This window comes from Colobus angolensis, unplaced genomic scaffold, assembly GCF_000951035.1.
Source record: "Colobus angolensis palliatus isolate OR3802 unplaced genomic scaffold, Cang.pa_1.0 Scaffold78, whole genome shotgun sequence".
NCBI classification, from domain to species: domain Eukaryota; kingdom Metazoa; phylum Chordata; class Mammalia; order Primates; family Cercopithecidae; genus Colobus; species Colobus angolensis.
In genome coordinates, this window is record NW_012121598.1 from 4640144 (window position 1) to 4665195 (window position 25052).

The window sequence follows — 25052 nt, forward strand, 5'->3', positions numbered from 1 at the left end:
ATAAAAGGACTCAGTAAATGTTCATCGCACTCAGCAAATATTTATTAAACTAATGGACAAATCAATTTCAATTCAGTGACAGAATGATAGGCACATCTCACTGCAAAGAGTCATTCTAATACCTAAGCATGATACAAATGTGATTGTTGCAAATGAATAGAAATATATCACCTTGTTTTGTGCAAAATGATAACTAAATCTCTCAGGTATTCAAAATCTTAGCATTCACTTCTTCATAACATAGGATTTTCATGTCATTTAGTATAATATGCTAATAATTCATTTCATAATATAATGGAAACTCGCTGTTTTAATATTAAACCCAGCCCCTCTGACTACTGCTACCAACCAACAGACCAACATATCTGGGGGAGGTATTTGCAGGTGATCTTATGGTAGACATGGAAAATTATCTTGGAAGTTAAATAACTTGAAATTGCTTGGTGAGCATGGCATCAAAGCAAAAGGAGACAAAATGCGTTTGAAATATACATATTCTCCAAATTATGATGAAATCTAACTCATAATGATCTGAATAGTTCTGTTAAATTTCTACCAAATTTCTGGTTCTCTGGGCTACTCTATGCTTTATATTATTCACTCTGCTTCTGTTCATATAGTCTTTCTCTACATAATATAAAATACAACTAACAACAATACAACCTATTAAATTGCTACCACAATGGGAGTTTGTATGTCTGACCATCTTAATAGCATATTTCTGGGGTTTCCTCACTCCTTAGCTGTGCAAATTTCTTGGTTTTCTTTTAATGATGTATAATGAAAAGCATAATGTGGAAATTTTACTGGCTTAGTTCTCAAAGTCCTATTTGATATCCTACTTTTAATGGTTTCTTTTTTATTATCCCTGAGCATTGCTAATAGTGAAGAGGTAGCAAAATTAGAGGTGAAAACTAAAATCCGGGCCGAGCACAGTGGCTCATGCTGTAATCCCAGCACTCTGGGAGGCAAACGTGGGCAGATCACTTGAGGTTAGGAGTTTGAGACCAGTCTGACCCACATGGAGAATCCCTGTTTTTACTAAAAATACAAAAATTAGCTGAATATGGTGGTGCACGCCTGTAGTCCCAGCTACTTGGGAGACTGAGGCAGGCAGAAGAATTGCTTGAACCCAAGAGGAAGAGGTTGCAGTGAGACAAGATCCCACCACTATACTTCAGCCTGGGTGACAGAGTGAGAATCTGTCTCGAAAAATAAAATAAAAATAAAATAAAATCCAAGTAGCTCTTTATAATATAAGGAATCCTAAACTATCTGGCTATTACTTTAAATATTTCTGTAACATGTCATTTGCTAAATACCACCTAGTACTTGTGTATGAGTAACTACTGTGTTTCTTTTTATTTTTTATCTCCCTACAGTGTCAAGTACAGTAATGTGTACTAGGTACATAAAAGTACATGTTAGTTGAATATAAGGATTTTTCTTACTGCTTGTGGTTTAAGCTATAGTTTACAAAAATAATGAGATTTGTTAGTGTTTTAACCTTAAAATCCAGACAAAGAGAAAAAATTGGATTTAGCAACTGAGGGAGAGGTATAAAAACAGTTTTTAAAAATGATCTTTATTTGAGTTCAAAAGCTTAAATGGCATTGTACCACAATAAAGAAATTAACATTAAAACTTTAGTCTTGTAAATAATGTAACAATACACTGTTTAAGAAGAGCTGGCTTATAAATTATGAGTCATTCCAGATACTGAAATTCTATAACTGCTTACATTCCAGTCCTAAAAAGGGAGATATCATGACGTTTTGTTTGGAAGGCAAATTTTAACTATCCACAGTGTGTTTATTTCATTAAAACAAAACAGAAAGTCCTCTTTGTTAAAATTCTGGAAAAAAGTTAACTTCACATTACAATAAGCATCTCAAATGCTGAAAAAAAGAAATCATGTTTTAAATATGCTTTAGATTAGAAGAAGCAATCCTAAGACAGCAGTATATATGGAGCACAGAATATTTCTTTTAAGTCATATACACATATATGCATTCATGTGTACATATACTTATGTTTTACCCCAGTTCCACTCTTTATCTGCCTTAGCCTTCCTCCAGCACACAGAATAAGGTTTTAGTATACACAGAGTCTCTCTCTCTCTCACACACACACACACACACACACACAGCTATAGAGAAGGAGGAGTTCTCAAATCATGAATCCTAAACCACCAGTCTCTATTACTAATTACACCTGAACAGTCAGCAATCACTTTGGAAGATTATTCAGCACCTATGGATAGAAGTCATTAAAGAACAAAATGTTAGAAAAGGGGAATATAGAAATAGTCTACTCACCTCATTTTTCAGTTATAAAAATAAAGCTCAGAGGGGTTGTATGACCTGCTCAAAGACATTCAAGTTCTTTATGTGCAAGTTGAATACAATGCCTCCAAAGAAAAACATACTTATGGCACCAGTAAATACATGATCTGAATCTTATGTTCAAAGAATTCTCCACAATGATGACTGTATCCAGACTGGGGGTAAGGAACACAGAAACTGTAAAGCAACAAGCAGGATAGGGAAGCTCTCAGATACCATGAGCCAAGTCCCTTTGCAATGATTTCCTATAGGATAGGAATGTTTTAATTTGTCACTGTCAATCCATACCCTGCTCTGCCATCAAAGACAAAATCAATGAGTTGGGGGGGAGGTACTCACTGACCACTAACTGATATAAAAACACAGAAGATAGTTTTAAAAGTAGATTAAAGCTCTGGAGAAATATGAGATGCTCAAAGTTCAAAAAAGAATTTGAACAAACTTCTTTCTTAAGTAGATTTCCTAGTAGTCACAATCTAAGCAGAAGATTATAGAAAAAATACCTCTTTAGTGATCTTTATCTTTCTGAAATGGTACAACAACTTCTCTTTTAATTCCACCATCAGAAACAGTGGTGTGTGGTAGACATGTAATTCTCGATGGAGGCTGTGTGGCCTCCTACTAGCCTTTCTGGCCTTTCTACTAGCATCTTTCTTCATTCACCCTCACCTATTAAAATTTAATCCAGGAAAAGACATAAAAACTCATTCACATTTGCCATAAATGAAGGATTAAGGCTATGGTAACTCTCAAAGTTACAACACTTATTCTATGATGATAATTTTAAACCTTAATATAATTACAAGCCTGTAAACTCAAATGGCTGATAGGCAGTATGTGAAGTGGTTATGAGTTCAGCTCTATGGCCAAAATTTCTTGAATTTCAATTCATATTCTAGCACTGATCAGTTATGTGGCTTTGGGAAAGTTACTTAACTTATATTTTGCTTTCATCACTTATAAAATGAAGATGATAATAAAAGTCACCTGTCACATAAGAAGATTACTCATTTATGAGAGTAAGGCAGTTAATAGAGCCTTAGCTCCATTAAGTTAACACACTTTATCAAGTACATATTTCAAACTGAAGATTTTCCCAGGTTGAACATGAATTATTAAATTAAAATTTCAGCAATAAATTAAAAGAAACTGCCACTATAACCTGGCCTTTGCTCCCACAGCTTAGACCATCTCATCCAGAAACAAAAAAAATCTTGTCATGTTTTAGCATCAGATATAAAAAGTATATTTCAAATATTTAGGGATAAATAAAATATATAATACACTTTCAAGCTTTCCATTTAAAAGGCATACAGTGCCAAGTTGAAAAAAGAATCAAGACCCAATACTTTGCTATCTTCAAGAGATTCATCTCACGTGAAATGACACCCATAGACTCAAAATAAAAGGATGGAAAAGGATCTGTCAGCCAAATGGAAAACAAAAAGAGCAAGGGTTACTATTCTTATATCACACAAAACAGACTCTAAAACCACAATAATCAAAAAGGACAAAGAAGGGCATTACATAATGATAAAGTATTCAATACAACAAAAAAACTTAACTATCCTAAATATACGTGCACCCAATAAAAATGCAAAATAAAAATAGTTTTTTTCCTATATAGTAGCATGAATAATCAAAATTGAAAGTTTAAAATGCCATGTATAATTAGAAAAAGATGTGTCTGTACAGTAAAAACTAGAAAACACTGCTGAGAAAAATTAAAGAAGTATTATATAAATATAGGCATATTGTATGTTTGTGAACTGAAAAACTCACTTTGTTAAGATACCAATTCTCCCCAACTTGATCAATACAATGTATTTAAAATAAAGATGACCGAGTATATATTTTAGAAACTGACTAGCAGTTTTTCAAATTTATATTGAAATGAAAAGAATCTAGAATAATCAAAATAATTGTGTAAAAGAAGTACAAAGCTGGAGGACTTATAGTACCTGACTTCAAGATATATTATTAAACTACAGTTTTAAAGGTAGCTGGTTATTGGCATCAATGGAACAGAATACAGAGAACAGACATAAACCAATATGTATGGTCAATTGATTTCCAAGATAATTCGATGAGGAGAGTAAAATCTTTTCAACAAGTGGTGCTGAAGCAATATGCAAATAAGTGATTCTTAATGTTTATACATATAATTAAGAAAAATTACTCAAAATGAATTAGAGACCTAAAAGTAAGAGCTACAACTGTAAACTATAAAGCTATATACTATAAAATTTCTAAAAGAAAATATAAAATATAATCTTAGTGAAATTTGGTTTACAAATACTATTAAATAGAATGCAAAAAGCACAAACTACATTAAAAAATTGATAAATGGGTTTCTTCTAATTATAAACTTTTGCTGTTTAAAAGATGTTATTAAGAAATGAAAGGGCAAGCCACATACTGGGAAAAAATCTTTGCAAAATATATATCTGAAAAAGGAACTGTTTCTAAACATATGAATAACTTCTTTCTAGGCTGCAGTGAGTTATGATCATGCCACTGTACTCAAGCCTGGGCGACAGAGCAAGATCCTGTCTTTAAAAACGAACTAACTAAAAAAAACTAAAAAACAAACAAACAACAAAAAAACAAACTAAATAAATATGCATAAAATATATAAAGAACTCTTATAACTCAATAAGAAGACAAACAACTCAAATAAAAATGGCCAAGATATTTGAACTGACACTTCAGCAGGCACTCAATAACCTGTGAGAGCAGCTGTGGGGGCAGAACCCCACAAAGCCACAGGGGTAAAACTGCTCAAGGCCTTTGATGCCCATCTTTTGCACCAGTGTGCCCTAGATGTGGGACATAAAGTCAAAGGAGGTTATTTTGGAGCTTTAAGATACATGGTTGGCAAATAAGGACATGAAAAGAAGCTCATCATGATTGGTCATTTGAGAAATTAAAATAAAACCTAACTAAATACCAGTATATAACTCACAAGAATAGCTAAAATTAAAAAGACCATACCAAGTGTTAGTAAGGAAGTAGAGTAACTATAACTTGTATAGTGGTAGAAATGTAAAATTTTGGATAAGATATTGGCAATTTCTTAAAATGTTACACATACGTGATATAGTTTGGATATCTACCCCCAATCAAATCTCATGTTGAAATGTAATCCCCAATGTTGGATGTGGGGCCTGGTAGGAGGTGGCTGGATCATGGGGGCAGATCCCTCAAGAATGGCTTGGGCCATTCCCTTGGTGATAAGTGAGTTCTTGCTCTGAGTTCATGTGAGGTCTGGTTGTTTAAAATTGTGTGGCACCTCTGCCCCCCTCTTGCTTGATCCTGCTTTTGCCATGTGACACGCCTGCTCTCCCTTCACCTTCTGCCATGATTGTAAGCTTCCTGAGGCCTCTCTAGAAGCTGAGTAGATGCCACCGCCATGCTTCCTGTAAAGCTTCTAGAACCATGAGCCAATTAAACCTCTTTTTGTTGTAAATTACCTAGTCACAGGTATTCTTTTATAGCAATACAAGAATGAACTAATACAGAAAGTAGGTACCAGGAGTAGGGCATTGCTGTAAAGATACCTGAAAATGCAGAAGCAGATTTGGAACTGCATAACGGACAGAGGCTCAGAAGAGGACAGGAAGATGAGGGAAAGTTCAGAACTTCTTGGAAACTAGTTAAATGGTTGTGGTCAAAATGCTGACAGTGAAGCCCAGGCTGATGAGGTCTCAGATGGAAACTTATTGGGAACTGGAGCAAAGGTCACCTGTGTTGTGCCTTACCAAAGAACTTGGCTGCATTGTTTCCCTACCCTAGGGATCCGTGAAAGCTTGAACTTCAGAGTGATAATTTAAGGTATCTGGTGGAAGACATTTCTAGGCAACAGGGTATTCAAGATGTAACCCTGGCTGCTTGTAACAGCTGACACTCAGATGCAGTAGCAAAGAAATGATCAATGTGGAACTTATATTTAAACAGGAAGCATAACATGAAAGTTTAGAAAATTGGCAGCCTAGCCATGTGGCAGAGAAAGATAAGGCTTTTTTTGGGAGAATAATTCAAGTAGGCTTTCTAGCAATCCCTTGCTAGAGAAATTTGCATAACAAAAAGGGAGCCAAGTGCTAATAGCCAAGATAATGGGAAAAAGACCTTGAAGGCATTCCAGAAATCTAAGACACAGGCCCTCTAGTTACAGGCCCTGAGGCCTAGGAAGACTAAAAGATTTTATGGGTCAGGCCCAGGGACCTGCTGCCCTGCACAGTCTTGGGCCACTGCTCTCTGCATCCCAGCTGCTTCAGTTCTAGCTGGGGCTTTAAAAGGCCCAGGTACAGCTTGAGCTGCCACTTTGGAGAATGCAAGCTATAAAATTTGGCAGCTTCCTCATGGTGTTAAGCCTGTAGATGCACAGAATGCAAGAGTGAAGAATGTTTTGCAGCCTCTGCTTAGATTTGAGGATGTATGAAAAAGCCAGGCTGCCCAAGCAGATGCCTGCTGCAGGGGCAGAGCCCTCATAGATAACCTTTATTAGGGTAGTAAAGAGGGAAAATGTAGGGTAAGAGCCCCCACACAGAGTACCCACTGGGGCACTGCCTAGTCGAGCTGTGAGAAGGGGCCACTGCCCTCCAGACCTGAGAATGGTAGATCTACTGGCAGTTTGCACCCTGAACCTGAAAAAGCCACAGGCACTCAATAACTCCTGAGAGCAGCTGTGGGGGCAGAACCCCACAAAGCCACAGGAGTGAAGCTGCCCAAGGCGTTTGGTGCCCATCCTTTGCATCAGTGTACCCTAGATGTGGGACATAAAGTCAAAGGAGGTTATTTTAGAGCTTTAAGATTTAGTGACTGCTCTGCCAGGTTTGAACTTGCATTGGGACTTCAGTTCTTTTCTTTTGGCTGATTTCTCCCTTTTGGAGTGGCAATGTTAACCCAATGCCTATACTCCCATTGTATTTTGGAAGTAAGTAACTTGTTTTTGACCTTACAGGCTCATAGGCTGAAGAGACTTGCCTTGTTTTAGATGAGACTTTGGACTTTTGAGTTAATGCTGGAATGAGTTAAGATTTTTGGGTACTGTTGGGAAAGCATGATTGTATTTTGCAATGTGAGAAGAACAAGATTTGGGAGGGGTCAGGGGTGAAATGATATAGTTTGGATATTTGTCCCTGTCCAAATCTCATGTTGAAATGTAATCTCCAGTGATGGAGGTGGGGCCTGGGGGGAAGTGGTTGGATCATGAAGGCAGAGCCCTCATTAATGACTTGGGCCACCTCTTGGTGATAAGTAAGCTCTCACTCTGGGTTAACATAAAATTTGGTTGCTTAAAAGGGTGTGGCACCTCCCTTCCACTTTCTGTCACTTGCTTCTTCTTTCACCATGTGATGTGCCTGCTCCCCCTTTGCCTTCTGCCATGATTGCAAGCTTCCTGAGGCCTTCCTAGAAGCTGAGCAAATACCAACACCATGCTCTCTGTAAAGCCTGCAGAACCATTAGCCAATTAAACCTCTTTTTTCCTAAATTACCCAGGTTCAGATATTTATTTATAGCAATGCAAGAATGACCTCATATACTACATAACCATGCTGCTCTGCCATCCTACTACTAGATGTTTATCAAAGAGAAATAAAATTCTATATCCAAACAAATACTTGTATATAGATGTTCATAGCAGCTGTATTTATAATAGCTAAATACTGAAAACAATACAAATACCCATCAAGAGATGAATGAACAAATCATATTATAGTCCTACTATGGAAGACTACTATTCAACAATACAAAGGAACAGATTATTAATACATGTAACAACATGAATGAATCTCAGAACAATTATGTGGAATAAAAAATGTTAGTTGAAAAATAGCATGCACTCTATATAATTTCATTTATGTAAAATTCTAGAAAATTGCAATCTAACCTATAGTGACAAAAATCACATAAATGATTGCCTGGGAATTGGTGGCAAGAAGGAATTACAAAAAAAGCATAACGAACTTTTGAGAGAGATAGATATGTTTTTTAGTTCGAATTGTAATGGTTTTAAAAATTTATGCATATGTCAAAACTTATCAAATTTTACACTTTAAATATATGCAGTTTATTGTACACCAATTATATCTCAAAAAAGCTGAAAAAACATGTAATTATTTGAAACAAAAGTCATGACACTATATAACATGAGGCTATTATTTATGTAGATATATTTGACAATAGCACAAAAGACAAGGGGGTGTATATGTAACTATACTGCTCCAAGGTCCTACATTTTAAGTGAAGTAAGACAATATTAACTTTAGATAGTACTTTGATAATTTAAGAATGCATTTTGTAAGCATTAAAGCGGCCTCAAAAAATACAAAAGTGGTATAGGTAAACAGCCAATAGAGAAATTAAAATAGAATGACAAAAATATTCAATTAACCAAAAGAAGACAGGAAAGTATAACTGAAAAACAAAGAACAGATGGGATAAATCTCTAAACAAATAGATACTAGTAGAAATAAGATTAACCATATCAGCAATTACTTTAAACGTAAATGAAGTAACACTCCCAATTAAAGTGAAGAGATTGTCATTCTGAATAAAAAAAACAAGACTCAACTACAGGTTGTTTACAAAAAGTATGCTTTATAAGAACATGAACTAGTTATATGTAAAATGATGAGAAAAAATACCATGTGAACCATAAGCATAGGAAATCTGCAGTGTCTATATTAAGATCGGACAAAATAGAACTCAAAAAAAGGAGAATTATCATAGTTACAAGGGAACATTTTATATTAAAGGAAAAACTTAATAAAAGTATATTTGCTCAACAATTTAAAAATGGATACTGCAAAAATCAGTAACATTAAAGGGAGAAATAGATAATCCTAAAATTATATTTTAATATCCTCTCCAGTAATTAACAGAACTAAATAAAATATCAATAAAGACATAAAATTAGGGTGAGCAAATTTTTCTATAAAAGGCAAGTCAGTATTGTAGGATTTTCAGACCAATGTAGTCTCTGTCGCATATTCTTTATTTTGTTTTATGTTTTTGTTTTTTTACAACCCTTAAAAATGTAGAAACCATTCTAAGTTCATAGAACGTATAAAAACATGCTACACACCAGATTTAATCCACAGGCTACAGTTAGCTGACTCGATACAGAAGATCTGAATAATACTATTAGCCACCTTGATCTGAGATTTTTTTTTAACTGTAGATATACATTCTTCTCAAGTATACATGGAATGTTCACCAAGATAGACCACATTCTGGACCATAAAACAAGTCTCAATACATTGCAAAAGATCATACAGAGTATGTCCTCAGACTATAGTTTTTTAAATTAGAAATCAGTAATTTTAAGATATCTAGAAAAGTCACAAACATTTGGAAATTAAACAACACTTTTCTAAATAACCCTACTTTGACCTACTGATGGCTCAAAGTAGGAATTATAGTAAATATTAGAACATTTTAAATTAAGTGATAAAATACAACATATCTAAATTTACAACACACTTAAAGCAGTGCTTAGGGAAATTTAATCTTTAATTGCTTACGTGAAAAAAGAAGAAAGAAAATGATTTAAAGAACAAGGAAAATATAAATAATTGGTAGGTAAAGGATATATGGAGTTCTTTATGCTATTCTTATCACTTTTCTGTTACTTAAAATTAAAAAGAAAATGGAAAGTTCACAAAAAAATCTCTTAATTTAGTTAGTCACATGTGAGGGTGAGAAGCAAAAACAGATAAACAAAATTGGCTCAAGGTAGCAGACTATTCCTCTTTCTATTAGAAATCCCTAGAAATGAGCTCCCCACCCCCCATAACAAATATGTACGAAGTTTTGTTAAACCACTGAGGGTGACAGCAAACAAGAAAATTTCTTGTAACTAATAAAAGACAGAAATCATATTGGATGATATATACTGGGATAAGAATACAGAAAACCACAGTTAAAACAGTGATGCTCTAAATTCAAAATTCTCAGATCTGAAGAAGAATAATTAACTAATTAAATAATTCCAGAATCAGAGATTAACTAAAGAATAACTTCCCAAAGAGTAGGCTGGGTAGGTTAATTCCTCCTCTTCCTTGGCCTATATCAAGGTATAGGTTAGAAAGCTATTTCCCTCTGCATTAGTGGTTTGTTAACATTGCCTGCACATGAAATCATCTGAGGCACTGAGGAGTTTTAAACATTATTCAGCCTAGATTCTAATTTAACTGGTCAGACATGAAACCTGAGCATTAGACTTATGTTTGGTATTAAAGAAATAGCATAAACAGGAGGGAAATAAACTCGCCTTATAAAGCTTATTAATGTAGAGTAACTGAGGACTTTGGTCCTGGCACAAGAATTTGGCATGTGGCTCAAAGGAAGAGAAAAGAATATTAAAATGTAAATGAACTGGTATTTCAAGTAGGCTATAAGTGGACTATTTAATAAACAGATCATTTGGAAAAAAAAAAAAACCCCATCATATTGGAATACAACTATGCTGCTTATAACAAAGAGTTAAATTAAACGTGGAAATTTAAAAATACTAGAAAAAATGTAGGTACTTTTATAATCTTAGTTAAGTCTTGACAAATACACCACAAAACTGAAACCCTAAAGAAAACATAATTTAAATGAACAAAATAAAAAATGTAAATTTATCTATTGAGACAACACGATTAACAGCAATACAAGTAAAAGTGAGAATATCTGTAGTATACATAAAGACAAAAAGGATCAAAATTTTAAAAAATCATTATTTTATAACAGGCAAATGGAAAAAGGACTTAAGTGTGTACCACTATAACATCAATCTATAAATCAAATGTTATTAAAATAACATTTAAAAATAAATAAGTAAATCATTAGAAAATTCTGCCTAATAAATAACTTAATTGATTTTTGCTACCTATTCCATTTTGTAGTATACAAAAACTTTACTTACTAGTTGTTATACGTTCTTGACTGTCTGCAATTCTTTCCTTTACTGATTTTGCATGTGCTTTTTTGCTACCATGAATGGTGGTTGTGGAGAGTTCTTTCAGTTTCCAGTGGGTCCAAAAGCCTTTTTGAGGTTTTAAACCTGTTAATATAAAATACATATTTAGCCAAATAAATTTGGATTTTGAAAATACCTTTTAATTTGTCAAAGCATTTTTATGATAATTATACATTTCATCCTCACAACAAAAAAGTCCCTTTTTTGTTCCTTTTAAGCTGTGTAGGATTAGATAAGTCATTTAACCACTTTAAACATCTGTATCCTCAGCAATAAAAATAAGAATAATATAAATTATTTTTAAATATATGTTAAAGTATGGTAAATGGGAAAGCACTACACAAATATGAACTAATATTATTATTATGTTAATAACTATGACTATAAATTACCATGCTCATAAATGTAGCCAATATTTTCTCAGCGGTGAGTGTTCAATGAGGATTATTCACTAGACTGGGCCATCAAATTATAATTTTCTAAATGTTTTTAGATACAGTTATCACTTATTTAGCAGAAGACTTCAGTTTGATTCACTTGAGTGCTTCTAGATAGATTGCCTATGTTTTAAAATATTGTGCATTAAGAGAAAAATTGAAGTATAGCAAGGCCAACAGATCAGCAGATTGAGTTTGTAAAGATGGTTTATTACTCACAGTTCTCAAGAGTAGGGGGATGTCATGCCACAGAGGGCCACATGGGCAAGCCCTGGGGCCAGTCAGGAGACAGAGAAAGAGGGGATAACTGTGGGTAAGAGTCTTTATTGTGCTTTCCTTAGGAAGGAACAGGCAAGGCAAGAAGGCCTATGGTTGACTAGTTTTAATACTTTCAGCAGGCTTAAGTGCATAGGAGCTATGCCTAGTCTGGTACCTAGTCCCAGAGCCAAATAAAGTAAGAGCCAAATAAAGGAAATGGTTGTGTGTGACCTCTGAACTGGTTGGTTTAAAAATCAAAAAGCATTTAAAAAACATGCTCATGGGCAAGTTGCCTCTAGGAATTAACTAACCCAAGGAAGTGCGGTCCTTCTAGGGTCAACAAGGTCCCAGATGTCCAAGTATCAGAATATAGAAAATAAAATACATGGTTAATACTGTCCAGTATTGAATAAACCCTACTTGGTCCTGATATATAAAGAGCGAGAGGGCGTACTATGCACCAAACTATCTGTTGGACACAAGGGGCACAAAATTCATTTAAATCTAGTCCCTGTCTGCCATCAAGGCAGATGTGAAATTATTTAGCATAGTGCCTGATCCACAATAAGCACTTAATATAAGTTACTTTTACTTTTTTTTTTTTTTTTTTTTTTTTGCAAATTAGCCACTGGTTGATATCTGACTACATTCCAACATTATTTATAAGTTTTAATTCATACTGGTCACAAAACATGAATTGCTCCAAAGAATGACATTAATATAGAGCCACAACACTTGAAATTTATATTTTCACATTGCCAATTTTTAAAAACTAAACTCTAGTAGGATCTATTCAAGTATTTTCTAGGAAATTGTTATCCTACAGGATTTAGAACAAATGGCATATAAAATAAGGGAGCTAAAAACCTAGAATGTCTTTGCAATTATTTGGTAACTTACATATATTCTAATTTTCATTTTTCATTTTATAAAATTTATACAGACATATAATTTAAAGAGTGAAACTATATGTCAAACTATTTGTTTAATTTCCAAAGTCTCATTGTTCCTCACATATCCCCAAGACTGCATCTTGCTTTCCAGAATCAACTATCTTTATTTGGGACCCATAACCACAGCAGACAAAAAAAGGGCTATATTGTTAGATTTTGATGTGTTAATTGTAGGCATTATCTATTGACGTCCAACTAGGGAAGATAAAAGATTTAACGATCTTTCACTATCCTATCTCATTATCACCACATACAAGCTAACTTCCTATTCTTTACATAATATCAACTGTTATAATTTTCATTGTGTGAATATCAGCATTTATATTATTATAATTACATAAAATCTTGTTGACAGCTAAACTAGTTCTCTCTTTTTGAATATACAGAATAATGTGGAGAATTGAGAGTTTAAAAATGAATCTGCTATACTTACTTTCTTCAGAAAATTTCTTTATCTGAAGTTAATAATTGTTGGATGTTTTTGTTTTCTTATGTTCTAGTACTTATAATTAACTTAACTCCAAACTACTCCCCCCATTATTGTCTAAATTGCTTTTGAATATATTCAGATGCATCAGAGATTCTTTCAGTTTAATATTCTTGGAGACATGTCTCCCGAAGCCTGCCAATGTGCTCAAATCTGAACAAATTTTTTCATTAGGCTTGTGCAGTTATCATCTAGGGAGCTCCCTTCACCATTATTTTGGGGATTCAATTTACATGTCCCATGTGTTTAAGCCTCCATTCCTTGACTCTCATCTTAACCTCTTCGTTAATTTGTGCCTTATTTTGGTGGTTTTTTTCTCCAATAACTTGACGAGAAAAGATGTATATAAGTTAACAATGTCTTTAGTTCATCCTTACACTTACCTGACAAATTGGTTGGGTCTAGGGTCCTAGGTTATAAATAGTTCTCCCTTAGAATTTGCAAGACATTGTTCCATTCTCTTCCTTCTTTCAAAGTTGCTGATAAGAGGGACGATACAATTCTGTTTCTTAATCCTTCTGTTCTCTGAAAGTTTTTTTCAGCATTTTCTTTTTGTTCTCTGGGTTCTGAGGACTCACAACAATTTACTGTGGCATACAGCAATTTTTATCCATTGTCCTAAGCACTAGATAATCTCTTTCAAACTGGAAACTCAAGATTTCCAAGCATGGAAAACTTTTTGAAATAATTATTTGATTATTTCTTACTTTGCTTTCTCTCTGTTTTCTCTATTTAAATATAATATAGAGAATTGAGATGTCAAAAACAAAAAGGCTTCTAAAGGGTTAGTTTCTTCCCATTTGAGATGGATGCTTAAATAGATCACTGGTCTTCAGTCTTTATACTTTTTTGAAAATACACATTAAAGGCCATAAATTACCTTCCAAGAACCTTAGCTGTCATCTTATATATTTTGAGACATAGTATTTATTCTTGTCAACTTGTTCAAAACTAGTTTCCATTTCTCTAATTTCCATTATGATTTCTTCTTTGAAGATTGAGTTGGTAGGCACATATTTCTTATTTTATTTTTTCATTAACTTTTAAGTTCCAGGGAACATGTGTGGATGTGCAGGTTTGTTACATAGGTAAACATGTACTATGGTGATTTGCTGCACAGATCCCCATCACCGAGGTACTAAGCCTAGCATCCATTAGCTATTTTTCCTGATGCTCTCCCTCCCTCTGCATCCCCCAAAGGCCCTAGTGTGTGTTGTTCCCCTGCATATGTCCGTATGTTCTCATTGTTCAGCTCCCACTTATAAGTGAGAACACGCAGTGTTTGGTTTTCTGTTCCTGGGTTAGTTTGCTGAGGAAAATAGCTTCCAGGTCCATCCATATCCTTGCAAAGGACATGATCTCATTCCTTTTTGTGGTTGCATAGTATTCCATGGTGTATATGTACCGCATATTCTTTATCTGGCCTATCATTGATGGGCATTTGGGTTGATTCTATGTTTTTGCTATTGTGAATAGTACTGTAATGAACATACACGTACATGTCTTTATAACAGAATGATTTATATTTCTTTGGGTATATACCCAGTGATCGCAATGCCTCTCCAGCAAGGGAACAGAACTGGGTGGAGGCTGAGATAGATGAGCATGCTATTAGGCACATATTTCTTTTTATTATTATTATACTTTCAGTTCTGGGGTACATGTGCAGAACGTGCAGGTTTGTTACATAGTTATACACATAGGCACATATTTTTAATTTTCAACTTACATAAAGACATTTCCTATTTTTTGGTCATAGTTTCTAATGTACTGCATTGCATTCAATGAATGACTCCATATGATTTAAATCTCTTGAAAGCTGGAAGTATTTGATTTTTGACTGAATATAAAAAGAATTTTTATAAATATTTTGTGTTTGAAAGTAATGTATATTTTTCAATTGTAGTGTTCGATGTGTATACATTACTTCACGCTTGTTAATCATGTTATTTAAATCATCTATACCTGTCCTAGGTTTCATTTTTTGGCTTGCTTCTTCTATTAATTACTAAGAGCTGTACATTTCTTTCTGAACTATTTTTTGTCTTATCATTACCCACAATCTTCCAGAATTATTATGGCTATGCCAATAATTGAGATGATGTTCTTAGGTTCATACAAATTCTTTGATGAGGTGCCTATTCAAATATTTATTTTTAAAATTATTTATTTAACTTTACATTCTGGGATACATGTACAGAATGTACAGGTTTGTTACATAGGTATCCATGTGCCATGGTCGTTTGCTGCACCTATGAACCTGTCACCTAGGTTTTAAGCTCTGCATGCATTAGCAATTTGTCCTGCTGCTCTCCCCTCTCTCACCTCACCCCTTACTCCCTCAACAGGCCCTGGTGTGTGTGTTTCTCATCCCTGTGTTCATGTGTTCTCATTGTTCAACTCCCACTTAGGAGTGAGAACATGAGGTGTTTGGTTTTCTGTTCCTGTGTTAGTTTGCTGAGGATGATGGCTTCTAGCTTCATCCATGTCCCCACGGAGGACATGATCTGATTCTTTTCTGTGGCTGCATAGTATTCCACTGTGTATACGTAACACATTTCTTTATCCAGTCTATCATTGATGGGAATTTGGGCTGGTTTCACGTCTTTGATACTGTGAATAGTGCTAAAATAAACATACATGTGCATGTATCTTTATAATATAATGATTTATATTCCTTTGGGTATATATCTAGCAATGGAATTGCTGGATCAAATGGTATTTCTGGTTCCAGATCCTTGAGGAATTGTCACGCTGTCTACCATGGTGGTTGAACTAATTTACATTCCCACCAACAAGGTTAAAGTGTTCCTACTTCTCTACAGCCTCACCAACATCTGTTGTTTCTTGACTTTTTAATAACCACCATTCTGACTGGTGTGAGATGGTATCTTACCGTGGCTTTGATTTGCATTTCTCTAATAATCAGTGATATTGAGCTTTTTTTGATGTATTTGTTGGCCACATAAATATCGTCTTTTGAGAAGTGTCTGTTCATATATATTTGCCCACTTTTTGATGGGGTTGTTTTTTTCTTGTAAATTTGTTTAAGTTCCTTGTATATTCTGGATATTAAACTTTTGTCAGATGGGTAGCTTGCAAAAATTTTCTCCCATTCTGTAGGTTGCCTGTTTGCTCTGATGATCTCTTGCTGTGCAGAATTTCTTTAGTTTAATTAGATCCCATTTGTCAATTTCAGCTTTTGTTGCAATTGCTTTTGGCAATTTCATCATTAAATCTTCACCCATGCCTGTGTCCTGTATGGTATTACCTAGGTTTTCTTCTAGGGTTTTCATGATTTTTGGTTTTACATTTAAGTCTTTAATCCATCTAGAGTCAATTTTTATATAAGGTATAAGGAAGGGGTCCAGTTTTAGTTTTCTGCATATGGCTAGCCAGTTTCCCCAGCACCTTATTAAATAGGTAATCCTTTCCCCATTGCTTGTTTTTGTCAGGTTTGGCAAAGATCAGATAGTTGTAGATGTGTGGTCTTATTTCTGAGATTTCTATTCTGTTCCATTGGTCTGTATGTCTCTTTTGATATCAGTACCTTGCTGTTTTAGTTACTGTAACCTTGTAGGATAGTTTGAAGTCATGTAGTGTGATGCCTCCAGCTTTGTTCTTTTTGCTTAGGATGGTCTTGGCTATGTGGGCTCTTTTTTTGGTTCCATCTGAATTTTAAAGTAGCTTTTGCTAATTCTGTGAAGAATGTCAATGGTAGTTTGATGGAAATAGAATTGAATTTACAAATTACTTTGGGCAGTATGGCCATTTTCACAATATTGATTCTTCCTATCCAAGAGGATTGAATGTTTTCCCATTTGTTTGTGTCCTCTCTTATTTCCTTGAGCAGTGGTTTGCAGTTCTCCTTGAAGAGGTCTTTCATGTCCCTTGTTAGCTGTATTCCTAAGTATTTTATTCTCTTTGTAGCAATTGTGAACGGGAGCTTATTCATGATTTGGCTCTTTGCTTGTCTATTGTTAGCGTATAGGAATGCTTGTGACATTTGTACATTGATTTTGTGTTCTAAGACTTTGCTGAAGTTACTTATCAGCTTAAGGAGTTTTGGGGCTGAGATGATGGGGTTTTCTAAATATAGGGTCATGTCATCTGCAAACAGACATAATATGACTTCCTCTCTTCCTGTTCCATTTAAATATTTCACCCATTTTTAAATTGAGATGTTTGATTTCTTTTCAGTGAATTTTGAGTTCTTCATATGTCTCGATAAAAATCTTTTATTATAAATATGACATGCCAGTGTTTTCTTTCAGGCTGTGAATTTTCTTTTCATTTCTATTACTAGTGTCTTCTGAGTAACAGAAGTTCTTAATTTTCATTAAATCCAGTTTGTCAAGATTTTTATTTTATGCATTATGCTTTTGGTGTCTTAGCTAAGAAATTGTGCCTAACCTAATGTCACAAAAGTTTCTTTCATGATTTCTTCTAAAAGTTTTATAGTTTTAAGTTTTACACTTAGGGTTACAATCCATTTCAGTTAATTTTTTTCATAGGTTAGAAGATTTGAATCAAAGTTTATTTTTCAACTTATGGATATCCAGGAGCTCCAGGACAATGTTTTGAAAAGACTACTCTTTTCCATTTAGGAAGATCTCAGCCATTACCTTCTCAAATATTTCTTTTATAATATATTCTCTCTTTTCTCCTTTAGGGATTCCAATTACATATATGCCTGACAGTTTGAGGTTGTCTTACAGCCCTTGAATGCTCTGTTTTGTGTTTTTCGCTCTTTTTTCTCTTTGTGTTTCAGTTTGGGTAATTTCTCTGATCTATGTTCAAGTTAATGGATTCTTTCCTTGGGTGTGAAAAGTTTATTTGATAAGTTTGTCAGTGACATTCTTCACCTCTGTTCATGTGGTTTTCATTTGATCCTTTCTTAGAGTTTTCAATGTCTCCGCTGAAATTACACATCCAGTCATGCATGTTATGTACCTTTTCCACTAAAACCTTTCACATATTAATTATCGTTATTTCAAATTTCCTGTCTGATATTCCAATATTTGAGCCTTACCTGAAACTGATTCTGTTGATAGCTTTTTTGCTTGACAGTGTTTTCTTTTTCTATGGCTTGTTTGCATACCTTATAATTTTTGTTGAAGACCAAATATACTATGTAGTGTAGTAAAGATGAGGTAAGTAGTTTTCATGCCTCAAAATGGGCTTCTTCTTTTGCTCAAATTTAGTGTGAGAAACTGACCAAATCTAGTCTAGAATGAACTGTGTTTATGTTTTCTTGTTGCTATTATTACTTTTAGTACTGCATATGCTTCAAATTCCTCTTAGAATGGGAACTATTTTTCCAGAAGTGTTTTGTTGTGTTTGTCTGTTTGTCTATCAACTTTAGATCCTCTCTTTGTGCCTTCTTCTCAAAAACAGTATTTTTGTACACTACTTTCCCCTCTCTCAGAAATAAACTGCTGATATTTGTTAGTTGATGTTTGTTAGATGGGTGGCAGTGGGATATCCTCCGTTTCCCTGAATCAGCTCAGTGATGGGCTATGTTCCTGTGTCTTGGAATGGGGTCTTCTCAATGATCCAGACTTGTCCCAGCTGTAGCACACCTCTAATATTTTGGACCTAGTATGTAGTCCTGGCCTCACAAGTAAAGGGTTTTTTTCTCTGCTTCTTTCTTGTAGGTAAATCAGGTCTTCACCAGTTCTTTAAGGACAACAGGGTTTGCTGTCCCCATGCCACGACTTAAAAAAATTTTTTTATTGTTATTTTTTACATAGAGTAGGGGCTTTATCCCTTTCCTTCAGTGACTGCTCTTCCATTCTCCCAGACATTCTCGGGATTGTCACACTATTCCTAAGCTTTCTTATGAGGTCCATGCTGTAAAAACATAAATGTAGGGCAATTTCTCTTTTATCCGCACACTAACCTATGCTCAGCTTCTAGCAATTCACTAAAAATTTCTGCTAAATTGTTCTTACTTGATTTTATGGCAAAGTACTGCATCTCCTCCAGGTAAACAAGGCTTGCATCCCCTCTCTGCTTGGAGGCTACTTTTTTAAAATAGATTTTGGATTGGTGCCTACAACCTCTGATGGGTTCAGGAAAGGTTTTGAAATTGCAGATAGTTCAGTGTTTTTGGTAGAAGTGAGGGAGCAATATATTTTTAGATTTCTAAATCCTAGGAAGAAGCCATAAGTAACGGCACAGGTTTTAATCTTGCTTTTTGTAAGGCTAGGATGTGGAATTCAGTCATAAAGCTTGTGACATAGTCTAGCCAGTTATATAAAATCTTAAGGTGTCTCTGTGGTGGGCAGAGGTAGCCTTCAAAGTCACCCATGTTCTAATCCCCCAAAAATATGAATATGTCTTGTTATATGGTGAAGGGGACTTAAGGGAGAAGATAGAATTAAGTTTGCTAATTGGCTGACCATAAAATAGGGTGATTAACTTGTTCAGGCAGGCTCAATGAATTCACAAGAATCCTTAAATATGGAACAGAGAGGCAAAGCAGTCAGTGTCAAAGTGATGTGATATGAGATCAGACACTTACGGCTTTGAAAATGGAAAAGGGCTATGAGGCAAATACAGGGAGTCTTTAGAAGCTACAAAGAAACAGATTCTCCCCTAAAGCCTCTAAAAAAACACATCTCTGTCAATATCTTGATTTTACTCCAGTTGGACTTCTAACTTCCATAACTGTAAGATGTACATTTGTGTTGTTATAAATCACTAAATGGCAACTTGTTACAGCAGAAATAGAAAACTAATACAGCCTCTCATGATCCTTTTTTTTTTCTTATTGTGTATAAGTCACTTAGGCAATGAAAATTTTAGTTGTGAAAAAATGAACAAAAACTAAAGCCAGTTGTTAATGAAATTAATGGAACTCAGTATACTGTAAAGAGTCTAAGATAATGATTACTTCATCCTGAAGAAGACTATATGATACATTAAAGAGAACACTGAATATAGTATTTTAGATCTATAATACAAACATTTCGGCAACAAAGAAATAAGAAAAGTATGTTTTATAAAATTCTTTCAACAAGTGCTTTTGCCAGTGCAAAATAGTCACAAATGAAAGATAAAAATCTATTTGAGTCACAAATATAAGTTGAGAAAATCATTTATGAGAATTAGACACAGAAAACATGTGATTCTTGACGGATATAAACTGTTAAAGAAAGCAGTGTAAGAGAAATCTATACAAACACATTAATGATTAAATAAATCATAGAGGCTTTACTGCAGCTACTATTGCCTTTGTTTTCAATTTAACTTTTCATTAATTCATATAAATATTCAAAAATGAACAAATCATAAATGTATAGTTCAATTAATTTTTTACAAATTTAAAATATAGTGCTCACATAACCAGCACCTAAGAGTCCTCTGTTCTAGTTACTACCCGTTCCAAGGGTAACTATTAGTCTCACTACTAACACAATACATTAGTTTTACAGATGTTGACCTTTATATAAATAGACTCATACAGCATCTACTCACTTGTGTCTGGCTTTTTCTTTTTGTTTAACTAAGTTTGTGTGACTTATCCATATTGTTGTATATAGATATAATTTGTTCACTCTTATTTCTGATAATATTTCATTGTATGAATATTCTGCAATTTATGTAAACTTCATATTACTGATGGACATTTTTAAAGTTTCTGTCTTGATGATTATAGATAGGCCTGATATGAACATTTTGCAATTTTTTCGGTGTACAGAAATGTGCACATTTCTGTAGGGCATGTACCTGAGAGTCATGCATATTCTGTGCCAAAAGTATGCATATGCTTGGCTTTAGTAGATATTGGCAATTGTCCAAAATTATTATATTAACTTGCACTCTCACCAGCATGGTTATCTTTTATCTCAAAAAATATAGGTTTGTGTTTTCATAGGTTTTTAGGATGGCTGCCTATGGATGTTGAATGCCAGTATTCCTCAGAAAAATTAAAGTTACAGGTTGATGGTTATGACCTGAGTGAAAAGCTAAGGGAATTATGCTCAAAACTGTTGGAGAACACTGTATTAGTTCATTTGATATGGCTATGAAGAAAATATCCAAGACCGGGTAATTTATAAAGAAAAAAGAGGTTTAATGGACTCACAGTTTCACATGGCTGGGAGGCCTCACAATCATGGCAGAAGGCAAAGGAGGAACAAAAGTAGGTCTTACATGGCAGCAGGCAAGAATTATCATGTTCAGGGGAACGGCCCTTTATAAAACCTTCAGATCTCGGGAGACTTATTCACTATCATGAGAACAGCACGGAAAAAAACCACCCCCATGATTCAATTATTTTCCACCGGGTCCCTCCCATGACACATGGGGATTATGGGCTACAATTCAAGATGAGATTTGGGTGGGGACACAGCCAAACCATATCATTCCACACCTGGCCCCTCCCAAAACTCATGTCCTGACATTTCAAAATACAATCATGCCCTTGCAACAGTTCCCCCAAGTCTCAACTCATTCTGCCATTAATTCAAAAGTCTACAGTCCAAAATCTCATCTGAGACAAAGCAAGTCCCTTCTGACTATGAACCTGTAATATCACAAGCAAGTTAATTACTTCCTAGATAAAATGGGGGTACAGGTATTGGGTAAATACATCTGTTCCAAATGGGAGAAATTGGGCAAAATGAAGGGGCTACAGGCCCCATGCAACTCTGAAATCCAGCAGGACTGTCAAATCTTAAAGCTTCAAAATGATCTCCTACGGCTCCACGTCTCACATCTAGGTCATGCTGGTGCAAGAGATGGGCTCCCATGGCCTTGGGCAGCTCCACCCCTGTGGCTTTGCAGGGTACAGCTGCCCTCTTGGCTGCTTTCATGGGCTGGCATTGAGTGTCTGTGGCTTTCATAGGCACATGGTGCAAGCTGTCAGTGGAGCTACCATTCTGGGGTCTGGGGGACAGTGACCCTCTTCTCACAGCTCCACTAGGCAGTACCCCAGTGGGGACTCTGTGTGGGGACTCTCACCGCACATTTCCCTTTCACACTGCCCTTGCAGAGGTTCTCCATGAGGGTTCCACCCCTGCAGCACACCTCTGCCTGGATATCCAGGCATTTCCATACATCCTCTAAAATCTAGGCAGAGGGTACCAAACCCCAATGCTTAACTACTGTGCACCCACAGGCCCAACACCGTGTGTAAGCCACCAAGGATTGCACCCTCTGAAGCAACGACCTAAGCTGTACATTGTATGTTGGCCCTCTTTTAGCCATGACTGGGACACAGGGCACCAAGTTCCAAGACTGCACAAAGCAGCAAGGCACTGGACCCAGCCCATGAAACCACTTTTTCTTCCTAGGCCTCCCAGCTTGTGATGAGAGGGATGCTGTGAAGACCTCTGACATGCCCTGGAGATGTTTTCCCCATTGTCTTGGCCATTAACACTTAGCTCCTCATTACTTATGCAAATTCCTGCAGCTGGCTTCAATTTCTCCTCAGAAAATTGTTGTTTTTTTTTTTTCTGTTGCATTATTGGGCTGCAAATTTTCTGCACTTTTATGCTCTGCTTCCCTTTTAAACATAAGTTCCAATTCCAAGCCATATATTTGTGAATACATACAGCTGTATGTTTTTAAGAGCACCCAAGTCACATCTTGAATGCTTTGCTGCTTAGAAATTTCTTCTGCCAGATACTCTAAATCATCTCTCTCAAGTTCAAAGTTCCACAGGTCTCTAAGGTAGGGGGAAAATACCATCAGTCTCTTTGCTAAAGCATAGCAAGAAACACTTTTGCTCCAGTTCCCAATAAATTCCTCATCTCCGTCTGAGACCAGGTACCTCATTCTGGACTTTATTTTCCATATCACTATCAGCATCAAAATGCTGATAGTCAAAGCCATTCAACAAATCTCTAGGAATTCCAAACTTTCCCACATCTTCCTGTCTTCTGAGCCCTCCAAGTCTCTAGGAAGTTCCAAACTTTTCCATATGTTTATGTTTTCTTCTGAGCCCTCCAAACTGTTCTAACCTCTCTGCCTGTTATCCAGTTCCAAAGTCGCTTCCACATTTTTGGGTATCTTAATAGTAGTACCCTGTTCTCCTGGTGCCAATTTACTGTATTAGTCTGTTGTCATACTGCTGTGAAGAAATACCTGAGACTGGGTAAATTATAAAGAAAAAGGTTTAATAAATTCATAGTTTCACACAGCCGGGGAGACCTCATAATCATGGTGGAAGGCAAAGGAGGAGCAAAGGCACATCTTACATGGTGGCTGGCAAGAGACAGCATGGGCAAGGGGATTTGCCCTTTTTTAAACCATCAGATCTTGTGAGACTTATTTACTATCATGAGAACAGCATGGGAAAAACTCATCCCCATAATTCAATTACCTCCCACCAAGTCCCTTCCATGACACATGGGAGCTACAATTCAAGATGAGATTTGGGTGGGGACACAGCCAAACCGTATCAAACCCCCAGGAAGAAGCTGGGCTGCAGGAAAGGAGACAGCAAGAGTCTGGTGAAGATTGATGCCTGGAGAACTTGAAGTCCCACTGAAAAGATAGGTGGAAATATTTCTTTGCTCCTCTCACCCCAAGACAGACTGCTGACCACTGAATTGTCAGAGTCCCTCTTCCCTTGTGAGCCCAAGCAATGCTGTTGGAAGTAACATGGGAACTTCCTGGGGGTGGAGCACAGGGCGGCCAGATTGTGCATGTGTGTTCACGCTCCCCTCAAACCTGAATTGAGGTGGTGGGTGCCATACTGCTTGTACACTTGTTGTGGGACACTCTCTCATCCAGGGAATCTTAGCCCTGTGTTGTTGCATCACCAGATCACCTGGAAACATGCTCTGGAACACACTCTGACTTTGGCAATCACAGGGGACCAGCAAGACCCTAGGGAGCTGCGGGATTCCTGGAGACCTAGCCCTCAGCATGGGCTACCCCAAGGAAAAGGGGGAGTACAGCCCATTAAAGTGCCATTTGAAACAAAGGAAACATGGATGTGTGGTGATCTCTGAAAGGGGCAATGTTGTTCTGCCTAGCAAAAGAACAGCACCAGTGGCTGAGAATGGACATGGAGAGGGGTTCATCTCTTACTCCCCTTGTCTACAGCTATGGATATAGCCAAGGATTTCCCCACTGGGAACTAAAGCAAAGAAACTTGGAGACAGCCTTTCCTATGCTATTTGTGTCAGTTACACCTCCCTGAAAGTGTGCCTGCTGCCACCTGAGCTTGCACAAAGGGAGGGCTCATCTCCCCTTCCTGCAACAGAGTGCAGACCAGCTGCAGAGCTGTTCGGAGCTGAGGAGAGAGGTTCCTCCTCAAGCCATTTTGGGAGCTACCAGATGGGCATTTTCTGTGGACCTAGTCACATTGTGGTCTTGAGATAAAGAACAGAATCTATTTTAACTGAAGCTTGCAAGCCCTATGACAGGGGCATGATAGGAAAGCAAATTATATTTCTACCTGCCAAAGATGAGGAGATGGTGCAGCCCCCACCCAATTTCTCCACCCCAGACTTCAGCACATTCAACCATGAACTCCCTCCACCACCCCTATCAGGGCCGCATTTCCACTCATTATCAAGATACTGGAAGATGATCTGGCTTCCACTCTTAAGCACCACCTACTGTACTTAGGACTGAACTGCA

The 25052-nt window shown here is 36.1% G+C and overlaps 1 protein-coding gene across 2 annotated transcripts in view; it reads right to left on the reverse strand.

Annotated features, from left to right (window-relative positions):
- FAM227B (family with sequence similarity 227, member B) overlaps positions 1 to 25052 on the reverse strand; it is a 293298-nt gene that overhangs the window by 167263 nt on the left and 100983 nt on the right. For both annotated transcript variants that reach the window (XM_011928590.1, XM_011928592.1), the window contains one exon: positions 11263 to 11400. In XM_011928590.1, coding sequence (XP_011783980.1) covers positions 11263 to 11400 — 138 coding nt within the window. The remainder of the gene's footprint in view (positions 1 to 11262; positions 11401 to 25052) is intronic.